This window comes from Anomaloglossus baeobatrachus, chromosome 1, assembly GCF_048569485.1.
Source record: "Anomaloglossus baeobatrachus isolate aAnoBae1 chromosome 1, aAnoBae1.hap1, whole genome shotgun sequence".
In the NCBI taxonomy this organism is placed as follows: Eukaryota; Metazoa; Chordata; class Amphibia; order Anura; family Aromobatidae; genus Anomaloglossus; species Anomaloglossus baeobatrachus.
The window spans coordinates 358,970,086-358,984,929 of NC_134353.1; the positions used below are offsets into that span (position 1 = coordinate 358,970,086).

General features: G+C 46.3%; 1 protein-coding gene across 1 annotated transcript in view; it reads left to right on the forward strand.

The window, feature by feature from the left end:
* The first annotated feature begins 581 nt into the window (after positions 1-581).
* B4GALT1 (beta-1,4-galactosyltransferase 1) overlaps positions 582-14,844 on the forward strand; it is a 114,501-nt gene continuing 100,238 nt past the window's right edge. The window contains exon 1 of the mRNA XM_075352445.1: positions 582-1,242. Within this exon, the coding sequence (XP_075208560.1) occupies positions 831-1,242 (412 nt within the window). The 5' untranslated portion in view covers positions 582-830. The remainder of the gene's footprint in view (positions 1,243-14,844) is intronic.

Sequence of the window (14,844 nt, forward strand, 5' to 3'; positions counted from 1 at the left end):
ATATGGTTATTACTTTGTTATTCCACAATATATTGATTTCTGAACTCTTCCTGAGGTAAAACATTATTAATATTGTTGTTTCTAAATGATTATGAACTTGTTTCTTTGCATTATTTGAGGTGTGAAAGCAAGGCATTTTTTGTTATTTTGACCATTTTTCATTTGCAGAAAATAAATATAAAATGTATTGCTTGGAAATCCGGAGACGTTGTCAGTAGTTTATAGAATAAAAGAACAATTTACATTTTCCAAAACTGACAATGTTGCAGGGGCCTCCTAATTTTTGCCAGAGGTGTATATCCCAAAATGACTCCAATAAAAACTACAATTCAAACTATAAAATACAAGCCCTAACATGGCCACTGAGACAGAATAATGGTTATGGCTCCCAAAACACGGAGGAACAAAGACTATTTACTTTTATAAAGAGAAACATAGGTTTATTGAAAGGACTCTGCTGAAACCCTCTAAAACCTTATATCCTCATAATGGTAAGAACATGGTGAAAAGTGTAACCCAATCCTGAGGGCAGAGCTCCTGCTCACACTGCCCACTATGCCGCCGTCCCCTCCAGCCCCATTGCATTGCTCAGGCCAGCCTGCTCCCTAGCACGGTTACATTTGGGTGGTGAGAAAGTCTATTTTAATGGACATTTTCAGAAAAACATTATAGAAATTCCTGGAAAGTCCAGCAGGAGCCCCAGAGATGGAGGCTGACCGTGCGAGGAGGAGCTGGGCGGGCTGGAGAGTGGAGGCTTAGGGTCCCTGCAGTCCTGCCCTTCCACCATGACACCCTGGGCTCGGTGACGTCACGTGGAGCGGCTCCGCTGCATGGTGCCCGCTGTGCCTCAGCCTGTGGAGCTGGACGACTGCTGGCGGATGAGCCGGGGCACTGTGCAGTGCCAAGTGTGGACCAGTGCGGGCGGAGGAGCGCTCACCATGATGAAGGATCCGCTATTGCAGGGCTCTGCTGCCGTGCTCCCCGGCGCCTCGCTACAGAGAGCCTGCAAGTTCCTGGTGCTGTACTGCACCCTGCACCTCAGCATTACGGTGCTGTACTACGTGTTCGGCGGGGAGACGACCTTCATCACTGAGCACCAGCAGTTCCGCCAGAAAGTGAACTCTTCTGCTGGCCCCCTGGTCTCTGTGCTGGCCACAGCAGAGCACTATGCCAGCCTCGCGACCACCAGCAGAGCCCCCGCCGTGGAGCTAGCGGACTGCCCGGACACCTCTCCGCTCCTAGGTAAGCAGAGGGGGCGCTACACACTGTATGCTAATGTGTGTGCCATGTCCTGGGGTCAGAGGGCACATAGGCAGAGGGGGCGCTACACACTGTATGCTAATGTGTGTGCCATGTCCTGGGGTCAGAGGGCACATAGGCAGAGGGGGCCCTACACACTGTATGCTAATGTGTGTGCCCTGTCCTGGGGTCAGAGGGCACATAGGCAGAGGGGGCGCTACACACTGTATGCTAATGTGTGTGCCATGTCCTGGGGTCAGAGGGCACATAGGCAGAGGGGGCGCTACACACTGTATGCTAATGTGTGTGCCATGTCCTGGGGTCAGAGGGCACATAGGCAGAGGGGACCCTACACACTGTATGCTAATGTGTGTGCCATGTCCTGGGGTCAGAGGGCACATAGGCAGAGGGGACCCTACACACTGTATGCTAATGTGTGTGCCAGAGACAGTGCTCCCCCATGTCCTGGGGTCAGAGGGCACATAGGCAGAGGGGACCCTACACACTGTATGCTAATGTGTGTGCCAGAGACAGTGCTCCCCCATGTCCTGGGGGCAGAGGGCACATAGGCAGAGGGGGCGCTACACACTGTATGCTAATGTGTGTGCCAGAGACAGTGCTCCCCCATGTCCTGGGGTCAGAGGGCACATAGGCAGAGGGGGCGCTACACACTGTATGCTAATGTGTGTGCCATGTCCTGGGGGCAGAGGGCACATAAGCAGAGGGGGCGCTACACACTGTATGCTAATGTGTGTGCCAGAGATAGTGCTCCCCCATGTCCTGGGGGCAGAGGGCACATAGGCAGAGGGGGCGCTACACACTGTATGCTAATGTGTGTGCCAGAGACAGTGCTCCCCCATGTCCTGGGGGCAGAGGGGGCGCTACACACTGTATGCTAATGTGTGTGCCGTGTCCTGGGGTCAGAGGGCACATAGGCAGAGGCGACCCTACACACTGTATGCTAATGTGTGTGCCAGTGCTCCCCCATGTCCTGGGGTCAGAGGGCACATAGGCAGAGAGAACCCTAAACACTGTATAGCTAATGTGTGTGCCAGAGCTCACCCGTGTCCTGGGGTCAGAGGGCACATAGGCAGAGGGGGCGCTACACACAGCTGTGTATATGGCTGTGTGTGCCAGGGACAGTGCTCACCCATGTCCTGGGTGCAGAGGGCACATAGGCAGAGGGGACCCTATACACAGCTGTGTATATGGCTAATGTGTGTGCCAGGGACAGTGCTCACCCATGTCCTGGGGTCAGAGGGCACATAGGCAGAGAGAACCCTACACACTGTATGGCTAATGTGTGTGCCAGTGCTCCCCCATGTCCTGGGGACAGAGGGCACATAGGCAGAAGGGACCCTATACACTGTATGCTAATGTGTATGTCAGAGGCAGTGCTCACCCATGTCCTAGGGGCAGAGGGGACCCTACACACTGCTGTTAGACACTTCCAGGGGCCTGAGCCTGGGTGGCTCCCAATCCAACATGCCTATATGGCTAATGTGTGTGCCAGTGATCACCCATGTCCTGGGCTCAGTAGGCACATGGGCAGAGAGGGGACCCTACACACAGCTGTTAGACACCCTGGCACTGATCACCTCCAGGGGACCAGAACCTTGGTGGCTCCCAATCCAACATGCCCATATGTCCAATGTGTGTGTCAGACATTGATCACCCATGTCCTGGGATTCAAGGTCACATGGACTTAGGCGACCCTTCACACAGATGTTAAGACCTCCAGGGGACCTGAGCCTGGGTAGCTCCCAATCCAACATGCCTAGATGGCTAATGTGTGTGTGTGTGATCACCCATGTCCTGGGGTCAGAGGGCACAGGAATCCAATGCCCCCACAGGGATTATTACCCTTTAATGGCCAACATAGACTGAGCTGTGTCACATTGAAATCCTTCATGCTTGGATAGCGTAAACAGTTATCTAAGCATCTTTTTCATTCCACTTGCTGGGTAAAAATGTGGCTAATCCAGTCTGTCATGTAAAGCTTGTCAATCATACGCCAGGAGCTACTTGTATTGTTTCGTTGTGTACCTTTAGGATATAGAATACGGTAATATTTATTAAGTGCATGAATTTTGGGCTAAAAATAAATACATTTGTAATTAGGCTTTGCTAAAAAAATGTCACTGTTTGCATTATGTAGCCTCTGTATTCCATCTATTGTTGGCTGTAGTTTACTATAGAGTTAACTGAGAATTAATCAGTGAGCTAATTCTGGGAGGTTTGTAACGCCAAGGCTACATTCACATGTCCTGTAATCATGCATTAGAACGGATCCAGTAGCAATCTATTGGCAAAAAAGTTGTGTAAACAGATCCGTTTTTTTAAACATAAGTCTATGGAACACAGATCCGATAAGTGATCGCTATTTAGCCATCTGTTATTCTTACATTTGGAAAGGATCTGGGTTTTTTTTCTTACTGGATCAGTTTCAAATGGAAGATAAAATAGTAATTCGTTAATGGATCCATTTTCCATAGACTTCAATGTTAAAAAAAACGGATCCAGCTGAAATCAATTACTTAAACGGACAAAAAACTTTGTCTCCACAACTTTTTTCCCAATGGATTGTTGCTGGATCCGTCCTACCGGATGATTACTGGACACGTGAACTTGGCCCTATCTTTCTGTTTCTGATCTGTCTCAGCTGGATTCTGACCTCAGACCACATAGAAACTGAATGTGCAGGGAAACAAGGAAACAAAAAGCCTGGAAAAGCCAAAGGGGGAAACATGTTCAAGCAGCCCGATAGCCATAAAGATTTTTGGTCCGAAACGCACATAAAGTCTCCAAAAGTGGACAACCCCTTTAAATATATGATTTTAGGGTGTGCTACGGATTGTTTTTCACGTCACTTATGTGCTGCGTATGTAATGCTTTGTAAGGGCATGGGTCACCCTCGGAGGTTGTGCCGCAGTTCCTGGTTTAGTTGTCATTTGACGTTTAACCCCTTAAGGACCATGAGGGTTATTTATTCAGTCACACTGGGGGCAGTTCCAAACCTAAAGGGCCTATATATCCCTTGCTTCACACACTGCGTTTTTTCTGCAGCCAAAAGCAGTAAAAAAGCTGCTTACAGAAAGCAGGTTTTGCTGTTTTTTTGTTGTTTGTTTTTTTTTTTTGGGGGAGGGGGCTGTGTTTCTGCTGTGCCATTTGTCTACAGTACATGCTAAAATAAAAGTTTTGTTCACCATAGAAGCAGCATACACGTTTTTACACTTTCTCATTGCTTTTAATGGTGAAAAAGAGATATTCTTCAATTTTGTATAGCCGAGGAATACATAAGGTGATCGAAGAGGAGCGATCACATCCCAGACCTCAGCATCTCTCCTTGCCTCATAAGATTGACCGCATCAGACAGGTTTTACGAGTTTGTCTTGTTACCATGAACTGAGCGGAGCACATAGCATGGCGTGTCAGAAATCCATTCACACAGTCATCTGCTCCCCCAGATGTGTGAGGGTAACATGGTTGTTGCAGGGTGGTAAATTCTTGAAAAAAAATTACTTTGTAAAAACTGCTACTACTGAAATTGTACAAAGTCTGCTTCCTCATTCCTGCTATACATTAACGGAATATCATTGGTATAGTTTGTCACTCATCGGTGGCAACATTTGCATAATCTTTCTACCAGCCAAGCAATGTAATTAGTTTTAATTTGGTGACGCCAAAGCTTCTGATGGGTTCCCATTAGAGTATGTTCACACAGATGCTTTTGATATCTGGTAATTGGCTACAGATTTCATGTAACTATTAATGATGAGTGAGCACTACCATGCTCAGGTGCTTGGTACTTCGTAACAAGTAGTGATGAGCGAGCGCTACCATGCTTGGCTGCTTGGTACTCGTAACGAGTAGTGATGGGCGAGCACTACCATGCTCAGGTGCTTGGTACTCGTAACGAGTAGTGATGAGCGAGCACTACCATGCTTGGCTGCTCGGTACTTGTAATGACTAATGATGAGCGAGCACTGCTATGTTCTGTTGCTCAGTACTAATAACAACTAGTGAAGAGCGAGCACTACCATGTTCGATCATTCAGTACTTGTAACGAACAATTGGACACTTAGATGGGCTCGATTCAAGTACCAAGCATAATGGAAGTCAAAGTGGAACCCAAGCACTTTTCCCGAAGATGTTCTCGAGTTCCCCATTGACTTCCATTATGCTCGGTACTTGAGTCGAGGCCCATCCGAGCGTCCAACTGTTCCTTACGAGTACCGAGCACCCGAACATGGTAGTGTTCGCCCATCACTAGTCGTTGCGAGCGCCCATCACTAGTCGTTGCGAGTACTGAGCATGGTAGTGTTCGCCCATCACTAGTCGTTGCGAGCGCCCATCACTAGTCGTTGCGAGTACTGAGCATGGTAGTGTTCGCCCATCACTAGTCGTTGCGAGTACTGAGCATGGTAGTGTTCGCCCATCACTAGTCGTTGCGAGTACTGAGCATGGTAGTGCTTGCTCATCGCTAATGACCAGGAGGCTTGCGGGAGATGCAGCCCTGATCTGGGAAGGGAGTATCTTTAGATTTTTTTTTTATTTATTTTTTTTTGACACTCCCTGAGCCAAATAATAAGGGGACAATCTCTTTATGAGGACATGTTCACATAAGAATAATGTGATATTCAGAAATCTGTGTGTCACAGTCCAAAACTCAGGATTTTATTTAGGTGTTTCAGACTTCGGGGGGAGCTGAACACAAATGCACAATTTTCAGATACAGTATTAAAACTATGTATCATTTCCTTTACACTTCACAAATACTAATTAGTTTATGTCATGGGTGTAGCGTGAAAAAATATGTAAAAGTTCACAGGGTATGAATACTTTCAAGGCACTGGACTTGCAATGTGGATTTCAACCTTCATGTTAAAAGATTTGAAAATTTTCATCTAAAAATTCACATCACAGGTCAACTCCCATACATAAAAATTCCAAAGCACGTATATAAGATTTGTTAATGGCTCATTCACATTCTTGTTATTGGTTTGTTGCCTCGTTTAAGGGAAGCTAGTTGCCAGGTTTTCACCATATAAAGTACAGTTACCGTACCGTATAACGTCGTCTGAAGGTGCAATAAAAGTTCTTTTTTGGGAGCTATAGAGGGGAGCAAATGATAAAATGTAACTTTTATTTCTGTTTCTCTAAAAAGGGAAAAGACCCTGTCTTTATTAAAAACTGCCAAAAAGAGGGTATGAAAATGTACCGCCCCTAGAGCGCTACAAAGAGAAAGGGGCCCATACACCCCACTAGCTGGCATAAACAAACAAACATAAAGACTGGTTACTAATGGCAACCACACCAAGGGCGCTTGATTAAATCGGTATGAACAATACTCCAGACTGCAGGGTCACTCCACCCTAGCAATGCCTATTTCCCAGAACATGCCGTACCATACCCTTATGTGAACAAATACAGGGAATGGATGCACTTAACAGCTATATCAGTGCTGAATCAAAGCCCAAAGGGACAAGACAACAGGGTAAAAAAACAAGGCCCCATTGTATCCTTGTCTGGTTTAAATAAATGGAACAGTCTCACCCATATAAGTGTGTTCAAATTCCATACAGACAGTTTGCCACCATTAACGGCGTATCCACGGATACTTCCACTCTGGATCCGGGACCCCTTCTGAAGTGACAAAATTGCTGTTACAATCCCCAATCCTCCTTCTCCCGACGCGTTTCCTATAAACTTATTCTTCAGGGGAGTTATTATAAGGAGATGCAGGTTTTGGTGAGAAACCTCACAGGGTTCACTATAAAGAGAAAAAAAGGGGACAAAGCCGAGGGGTCACAATCATAATACCCCTATGAACGTCCGATTCCCAGAGAAAACTGAAAAAGAGTAAGCGGCTTACCGGATGGTGACAGCTGGGATCCTTTTCGCTGTACACCTCTGTCCATAAACACACAGGTTTAAATGGATACCGCTTACCCGCCGGCGTCTGACATCACTTCCGCTTGCGTCTCCACCGCTTCCGCTCAATGGAACGCAGCGGTGGAACGCAAGGTCTCACATGAAGTTACGTCACATCCGCCCGGCGCACACAAAGCACCTACACGGTAGGATGTTTTGAATGAGACGCTGACGCGTCAGCTGACCCGCCTCCTCGCCGCACATGGACAGCTCACTAATCACGCATGCGCTTAGTCTATATGTACGGACAACAATTGCTTATCTGCTCTTAGAACATATAGCAGACAGCGGGGCATGGGTCAGAAGTACCAGATGATATGTACAGGTTACCTGCCAACTACAATCATGAAACTAGATATTCAGACAGAACTCCCAGAGAAATAAAAGGAGGGTTCTTATTTATGAAAAAACAACTAAAATGCCAAATTCACAGATGAAGATAGATGGCCATAAGAGAGACTGGAGAGGCAAAAAATGTCAAAAATTGTCAAAAAGATGACCTCAGGACCAGATACAGGGGCAGCAGGGGACTGGAAGCTCGACAGTTGAAAAAGAGGAGAGAGAAATATCTAACACTCCACCACCACTCAGGCTGACTATCCCCGCTCAACCTACCTACCTGCGGAGGTCGGCACCCTAAAAGTACGGTGGTTGGCGCCCCCGCTCGTACGATGACTCTCCCTCCTAACTAACAATGATCCCTACAGCTACAAAAAGGGTGCAAAAGATATAGATTCATTTAGACCATTGGGAAAAACTGTATTGAGCCGAAAGATCCATCTACACTCTCTCTGAAGAATTTTCTTATTCCAATCGCCCCCTCGCTTCAGTGGTGGAACAACATCAATGCCCTGAAAGACAACATGGCCGGTTTCGCCCCCATGAAAGGAGTTCACATGCTTAGCCAAAGGGGTATCATTCCCCAATCTGATGTCCCTAAGGTGTTCTCCCACACGCCTTCTAAATTCTCTTTTGGTTTTGCCTATATACTCTTGTCCACAAGAGCAGGTGGCCTTATAGACAACCCCTTTAGTTCGGCAATTGACAAAACAACGAATCTCATACTCCTTCCCTGTATTTCTACTCCAGAATTTATTCCCTACTTGTACCGCACTACAAGCCACACAACCATTACAGCGAAAGCACCCCTTTAGATTGCTCCTGAGCCAGTCGCAACCCGTGCCTTTCCTGTCAAAAAAATGGCTGTGTGTCAACCTATCCTGTAAAGATCTAGCCTTTCTGTAGGTTATCTGCGGTTTTTCAGAAACAAATTTCCCAATGTCAGAGTCCATCTTTAGGATCGACCAATGCCTCTCCAATATCTCTCTCATGGCCCCTGAACCATTGTTGAATGTGGTGATGAAGCGTACCATCTCTGCCGCATCCTCCACTTTCGGTGCAGGATACAGGAGAGTCGGTCTTCCAACTCCACTGACTTCTTTACGTGCCTGCCTGACAATCTTACTCGGGTAGCCCCTCTCACGGAATCTGCCCTCCAGATCGTCAAACTGTAGTTTACATTTCTCCTCATTAGAGCAGTTTCTCTTTATTCTGGAGAATTGTCCCTTAGGAATACCCTTTTTCAAGGTGAATGGATGGGCGCTCTCCCACCTTAGTAGGGAGTTAGTCGCTGTCTCCTTACGGTGGGTGCTGGTGACAATATTCCCTCCCTCAGATTTCTCAATTAAGACATCCAAGAATGGTAGTCTTGAGCTATTAACCTCAAAGGTGAAGAATAAGCCAAGATTGTTCATGTTCAGCTTCCCTACCATTTGCGACAGTTCAAGCTCTGACCCCCTCCACAGGATAAAGATGTCATCAATAAATCTGCACCAAAGCAGAATTTTATCCGTGGGGAGGTCAGAGTCGTCGCCAAACACCAGTGTCTCCTCCCACCAGCCCAGGAGCAGATTTGCGTACGATGGCGCACAAGGGCTGCCCATCGCAGTGCCCCTGAGCTGGTGGTAGAGTTGATTTCCAAAAGTAAACACGTTGCGTGTGAGGCAAAATTCCAGGATCTCCAAGAGAAAGGCATTATGTTCATGGAATTGCCTGCCCCTGCCGTTGAGAAAATGTGCCACAGCTCTAAGACCCAGATCATGTCTGATGGAGGAATACAATGATTCAACGTCAATGCTGGCTAGTATCACGTTCTCTTCAAGGGTGATGTCTTCAAGTTTTTTCAGGAGATCAGTTGTGTCCCTCAAGTAAGAATTAAGGGAAATGACAAAGGGTTTAAGGAGTTCATCCAGATATATTCCTAGATTCTGAGTCAAACTATCCACTCCCGACACTATCGGCCTCCCCTTAAGTGGATTTGTTCCTTTATGTATCTTAGGAAGACAATAAAAGGTTGGGGTCACCGGAAATCTCGGGAGTAGAAACTCAAATTCTCCTTTGTCAATCAGACCAGATCCCTTTGCTCTCACAAGGATGTCTCTTAATTCACCCAAGAAAACCCTCGTCGGGTTAACGGCAAGTTTGCCGTAACTCTCTACGTCGTTCAAGATGTTCAGGCACATATTCTTATAGTCATCCACATTCAACAAAACAACATTACCGCCTTTATCCGATTTTTTTATGACTAAATCAGGGGAACGCTCCAACGACAACAGACCCCCCATCTCACTTTTGGAGAGATTGAAGTCGCGGGAGCGGCCAACCTGAAGATTTTCAAGATCACGGGTGACAAGGTTACAAAAGATATCAATCGAACCCACATCACTCAGTGGCGGCGGCATCTTATCGCTCTTCTTTTTAAGGCCTGTAAAAGGACCAAGGCCACTCATGTTAGGATCAACTTCACCAATTTCATACAGTAGTCTCACGTCCTCCAAAAAGTCTTCAGAAATACCCAACTCGGCACTCTGTTTTTTGTTTTCTTTGACATAAAACTTTTTCCATTTTAATTTACGGATAAAAAGATTCAGATCTTTTACCCCTTCAAATTTGTCAAAATCGGATGTGGGTACAAACCCCAAGCCCTTACTCAGAACTGATCTTTCTGCTTCAGTAAGGTTATGACTTGACAAATTAATCACTTGGGTTGACCCGGTGGTGGAATATTGCTTTGTCGTTGTTTGTTTCTGAGGGAGTAATGTGTTTGCTCTAAAAAACGGAAATTACCCCGTCCTTTCCCCTTATTTTTCCCTTTACCACGAAAAGCAGTATTCCTACCTTCCACATCCGATACTTCCGTATCAGTAGAGGTGCTTTCAGGCTCGCTCTGTCTGACGGGTCTATTGGAGAAGAAAGTATAGGCTTTATTGTCTCTAAACTCCTGCAAATCTCTAACATAGAACTTATGCTTTTTTTCTTTAAGATGATATTGGAACTTTTCGATGGTATTCTGCAGCGTCACTTCTTTTGCCGCAAATTCACTATCACCTGAAAATTTCTTTGTTATATCAACCTGTTCCTTTAAAGCTAATTCTAAATTTGCTAGGTTTCTCCGTTCCTCCTCCAGCAGACACGTCATTAGTCTGAGCGAGCACTCAGTCACCTCCCTCTCCCATTTGAGCGCTAGTTCTGGGCTTTTATACCTAAAACCAGGTACGAGAGAGATCCGTAAATATCTGGGGACAATTTTCTCCCTCAAATAATTTTCGAGCGACTGAACTTCCCACCATGAGGTGGTCCGCTCCCTATAAATCCTGGTCAGATCATTAAAGGCGCCATTAAGAGTTGGGGTGTATTTTTTTTGGACAAAATTTCTCTCTGAGAATACTTCCTTTGCTTCCGAAATCCAGTTATTAGTATCTATACCTGTGGTCAGGAAACCTGCCATATCACAATGATTAGAAATCAGTAATACAGCCACTGGTGATGAGTATCAATTATCAGAAAACAGCAAATGATAAAATGTAACTTTTATTTCTGTTTCTCTAAAAAGGGAAAAGACCCTGTCTTTATTAAAAACTGCCAAAAAGAGGGTATGAAAATGTACCGCCCCTAGAGCGCTACAAAGAGAAAGGGGCCCATACACCCCACTAGCTGGCATAAACAAACAAACATAAAGACTGGTTACTAATGGCAACCACACCAAGGGCGCTTGATTAAATCGGTATGAACAATACTCCAGACTGCAGGGTCACTCCACCCTAGCAATGCCTATTTCCCAGAACATGCCGTACCATACCCTTATGTGAACAAATACAGGGAATGGATGCACTTAACAGCTATATCAGTGCTGAATCAAAGCCCAAAGGGACAAGACAACAGGGTAAAAAAACAAGGCCCCATTGTATCCTTGTCTGGTTTAAATAAATGGAACAGTCTCACCCATATAAGTGTGTTCAAATTCCATACAGACAGTTTGCCACCATTAACGGCGTATCCACGGATACTTCCACTCTGGATCCGGGACCCCTTCTGAAGTGACAAAATTGCTGTTACAATCCCCAATCCTCCTTCTCCCGACGCGTTTCCTATAAACTTATTCTTCAGGGGAGTTATTATAAGGAGATGCAGGTTTTGGTGAGAAACCTCACAGGGTTCACTATAAAGAGAAAAAAAGGGGACAAAGCCGAGGGGTCACAATCATAATACCCCTATGAACGTCCGATTCCCAGAGAAAACTGAAAAAGAGTAAGCGGCTTACCGGATGGTGACAGCTGGGATCCTTTTCGCTGTACACCTCTGTCCATAAACACACAGGTTTAAATGGATACCGCTTACCCGCCGGCGTCTGACATCACTTCCGCTTGCGTCTCCACCGCTTCCGCTCAATGGAACGCAGCGGTGGAACGCAAGGTCTCACATGAAGTTACGTCACATCCGCCCGGCGCACACAAAGCACCTACACGGTAGGATGTTTTGAATGAGACGCTGACGCGTCAGCTGACCCGCCTCCTCGCCGCACATGGACAGCTCACTAATCACGCATGCGCTTAGTCTATATGTACGGACAACAATTGCTTATCTGCTCTTAGAACATATAGCAGACAGCGGGGCATGGGTCAGAAGTACCAGATGATATGTACAGGTTACCTGCCAACTACAATCATGAAACTAGATATTCAGACAGAACTCCCAGAGAAATAAAAGGAGGGTTCTTATTTATGAAAAAACAACTAAAATGCCAAATTCACAGATGAAGATAGATGGCCATAAGAGAGACTGGAGAGGCAAAAAATGTCAAAAATTGTCAAAAAGATGACCTCAGGACCAGATACAGGGGCAGCAGGGGATTGGAAGCTCGACAGTTGAAAAAGAGGAGAGAGAAATATCTAACACTCCACCACCACTCAGGCTGACTATCCCCGCTCAACCTACCTACCTGCGGAGGTCGGCACCCTAAAAGTACGGTGGTTGGCGCCCCCGCTCGTACGATGACTCTCCCTCCTAACTAACAATGATCCCTACAGCTACAAAAAGGGTGCAAAAGATATAGATTCATTTAGACCATTGGGAAAAACTGTATTGAGCCGAAAGATCCATCTACACTCTCTCTGAAGAATTTTCTTATTCCAATCGCCCCCTCGCTTCAGTGGTGGAACAACATCAATGCCCTGAAAGACAACATGGCCGGTTTCGCCCCCATGAAAGGAGTTCACATGCTTAGCCAAAGGGGTATCATTCCCCAATCTGATGTCCCTAAGGTGTTCTCCCACACGCCTTCTAAATTCTCTTTTGGTTTTGCCTATATACTCTTGTCCACAAGAGCAGGTGGCCTTATAGACAACCCCTTTAGTTCGGCAATTGACAAAACAACGAATCTCATACTCCTTCCCTGTATTTCTACTCCAGAATTTATTCCCTACTTGTACCGCACTACAAGCCACACAACCATTACAGCGAAAGCACCCCTTTAGATTGCTCCTGAGCCAGTCGCAACCCGTGCCTTTCCTGTCAAAAAAATGGCTGTGTGTCAACCTATCCTGTAAAGATCTAGCCTTTCTGTAGGTTATCTGCGGTTTTTCAGAAACAAATTTCCAAATGTCAGAGTCCATCTTTAGGATCGACCAATGCCTCTCCAATATCTCTCTCATGGCCCCTGAACCATTGTTGAATGTGGTGATGAAGCGTACCATCTCTGCCGCATCCTCCACTTTCGGTGCAGGATACAGGAGAGTCGGTCTTCCAACTCCACTGACTTCTTTACGTGCCTGCCTGACAATCTTACTCGGGTAGCCCCTCTCACGGAATCTGCCCTCCAGATCGTCAAACTGTAGTTTACATTTCTCCTCATTAGAGCAGTTTCTCTTTATTCTGGAGAATTGTCCCTTAGGAATACCCTTTTTCAAGGTGAATGGATGGGCGCTCTCCCACCTTAGTAGGGAGTTAGTCGCTGTCTCCTTACGGTGGGTGCTGGTGACAATATTCCCTCCCTCAGATTTCTCAATTAAGACATCCAAGAATGGTAGTCTTGAGCTATTAACCTCAAAGGTGAAGAATAAGCCAAGATTGTTCATGTTCAGCTTCCCTACCATTTGCGACAGTTCAAGCTCTGACCCCCTCCACAGGATAAAGATGTCATCAATAAATCTGCACCAAAGCAGAATTTTATCCGTGGGGAGGTCAGAGTCGTCGCCAAACACCAGTGTCTCCTCCCACCAGCCCAGGAGCAGATTTGCGTACGATGGCGCACAAGGGCTGCCCATCGCAGTGCCCCTGAGCTGGTGGTAGAGTTGATTTCCAAAAGTAAACACGTTGCGTGTGAGGCAAAATTCCAGGATCTCCAAGAGAAAGGCATTATGTTCATGGAATTGCCTGCCCCTGCCGTTGAGAAAATGTGCCACAGCTCTAAGACCCAGATCATGTCTGTATTCCTCCATCAGACATGATCTGGGTCTTAGAGCTGTGGCACATTTTCTCAACGGCAGGGGCAGGCAATTCCATGAACATAATGCCTTTCTCTTGGAGATCCTGGAATTTTGCCTCACACGCAACGTGTTTACTTTTGGAAATCAACTCTACCACCAGCTCAGGGGCACTGCGATGGGCAGCCCTTGTGCGCCATCGTACGCAAATCTGCTCCTGGGCTGGTGGGAGGAGACACTGGTGTTTGGCGACGACTCTGACCTCCCCACGGATAAAATTCTGCTTTGGTGCAGATTTATTGATGACATCTTTATCCTGTGGAGGGGGTCAGAGCTTGAACTGTCGCAAATGGTAGGGAAGCTGAACATGAACAATCTTGGCTTATTCTTCACCTTTGAGGTTAATAGCTCAAGACTACCATTCTTGGATGTCTTAATTGAGAAATCTGAGGGAGGGAATATTGTCACCAGCACCCACCGTAAGGAGACAGCGACTAACTCCCTACTAAGGTGGGAGAGCGCCCATCCATTCACCTTGAAAAAGGGTATTCCTAAGGGACAATTCTCCAGAATAAAGAGAAACTGCTCTAATGAGGAGAAATGTAAACTACAGTTTGACGATCTGGAGGGCAGATTCCGTGAGAGGGGCTACCCGAGTAAGATTGTCAGGCAGGCACGTAAAGAAGTCAGTGGAGTTGGAAGACCGACTCTCCTGTATCCTGCACCGAAAGTGGAGGATGCGGCAGAGATGGTACGCTTCATCACCACATTCAACAATGGTTCAGGGGCCATGAGAGAGATATTGGAGAGGCATTGGTCGATCCTAAAGATGGACTCTGACATTGGGAAATTTGTTTCTGAAAAACCGCAGATAACCTACAGAAAGGCTAGATCTTTACAGGATAGGTTG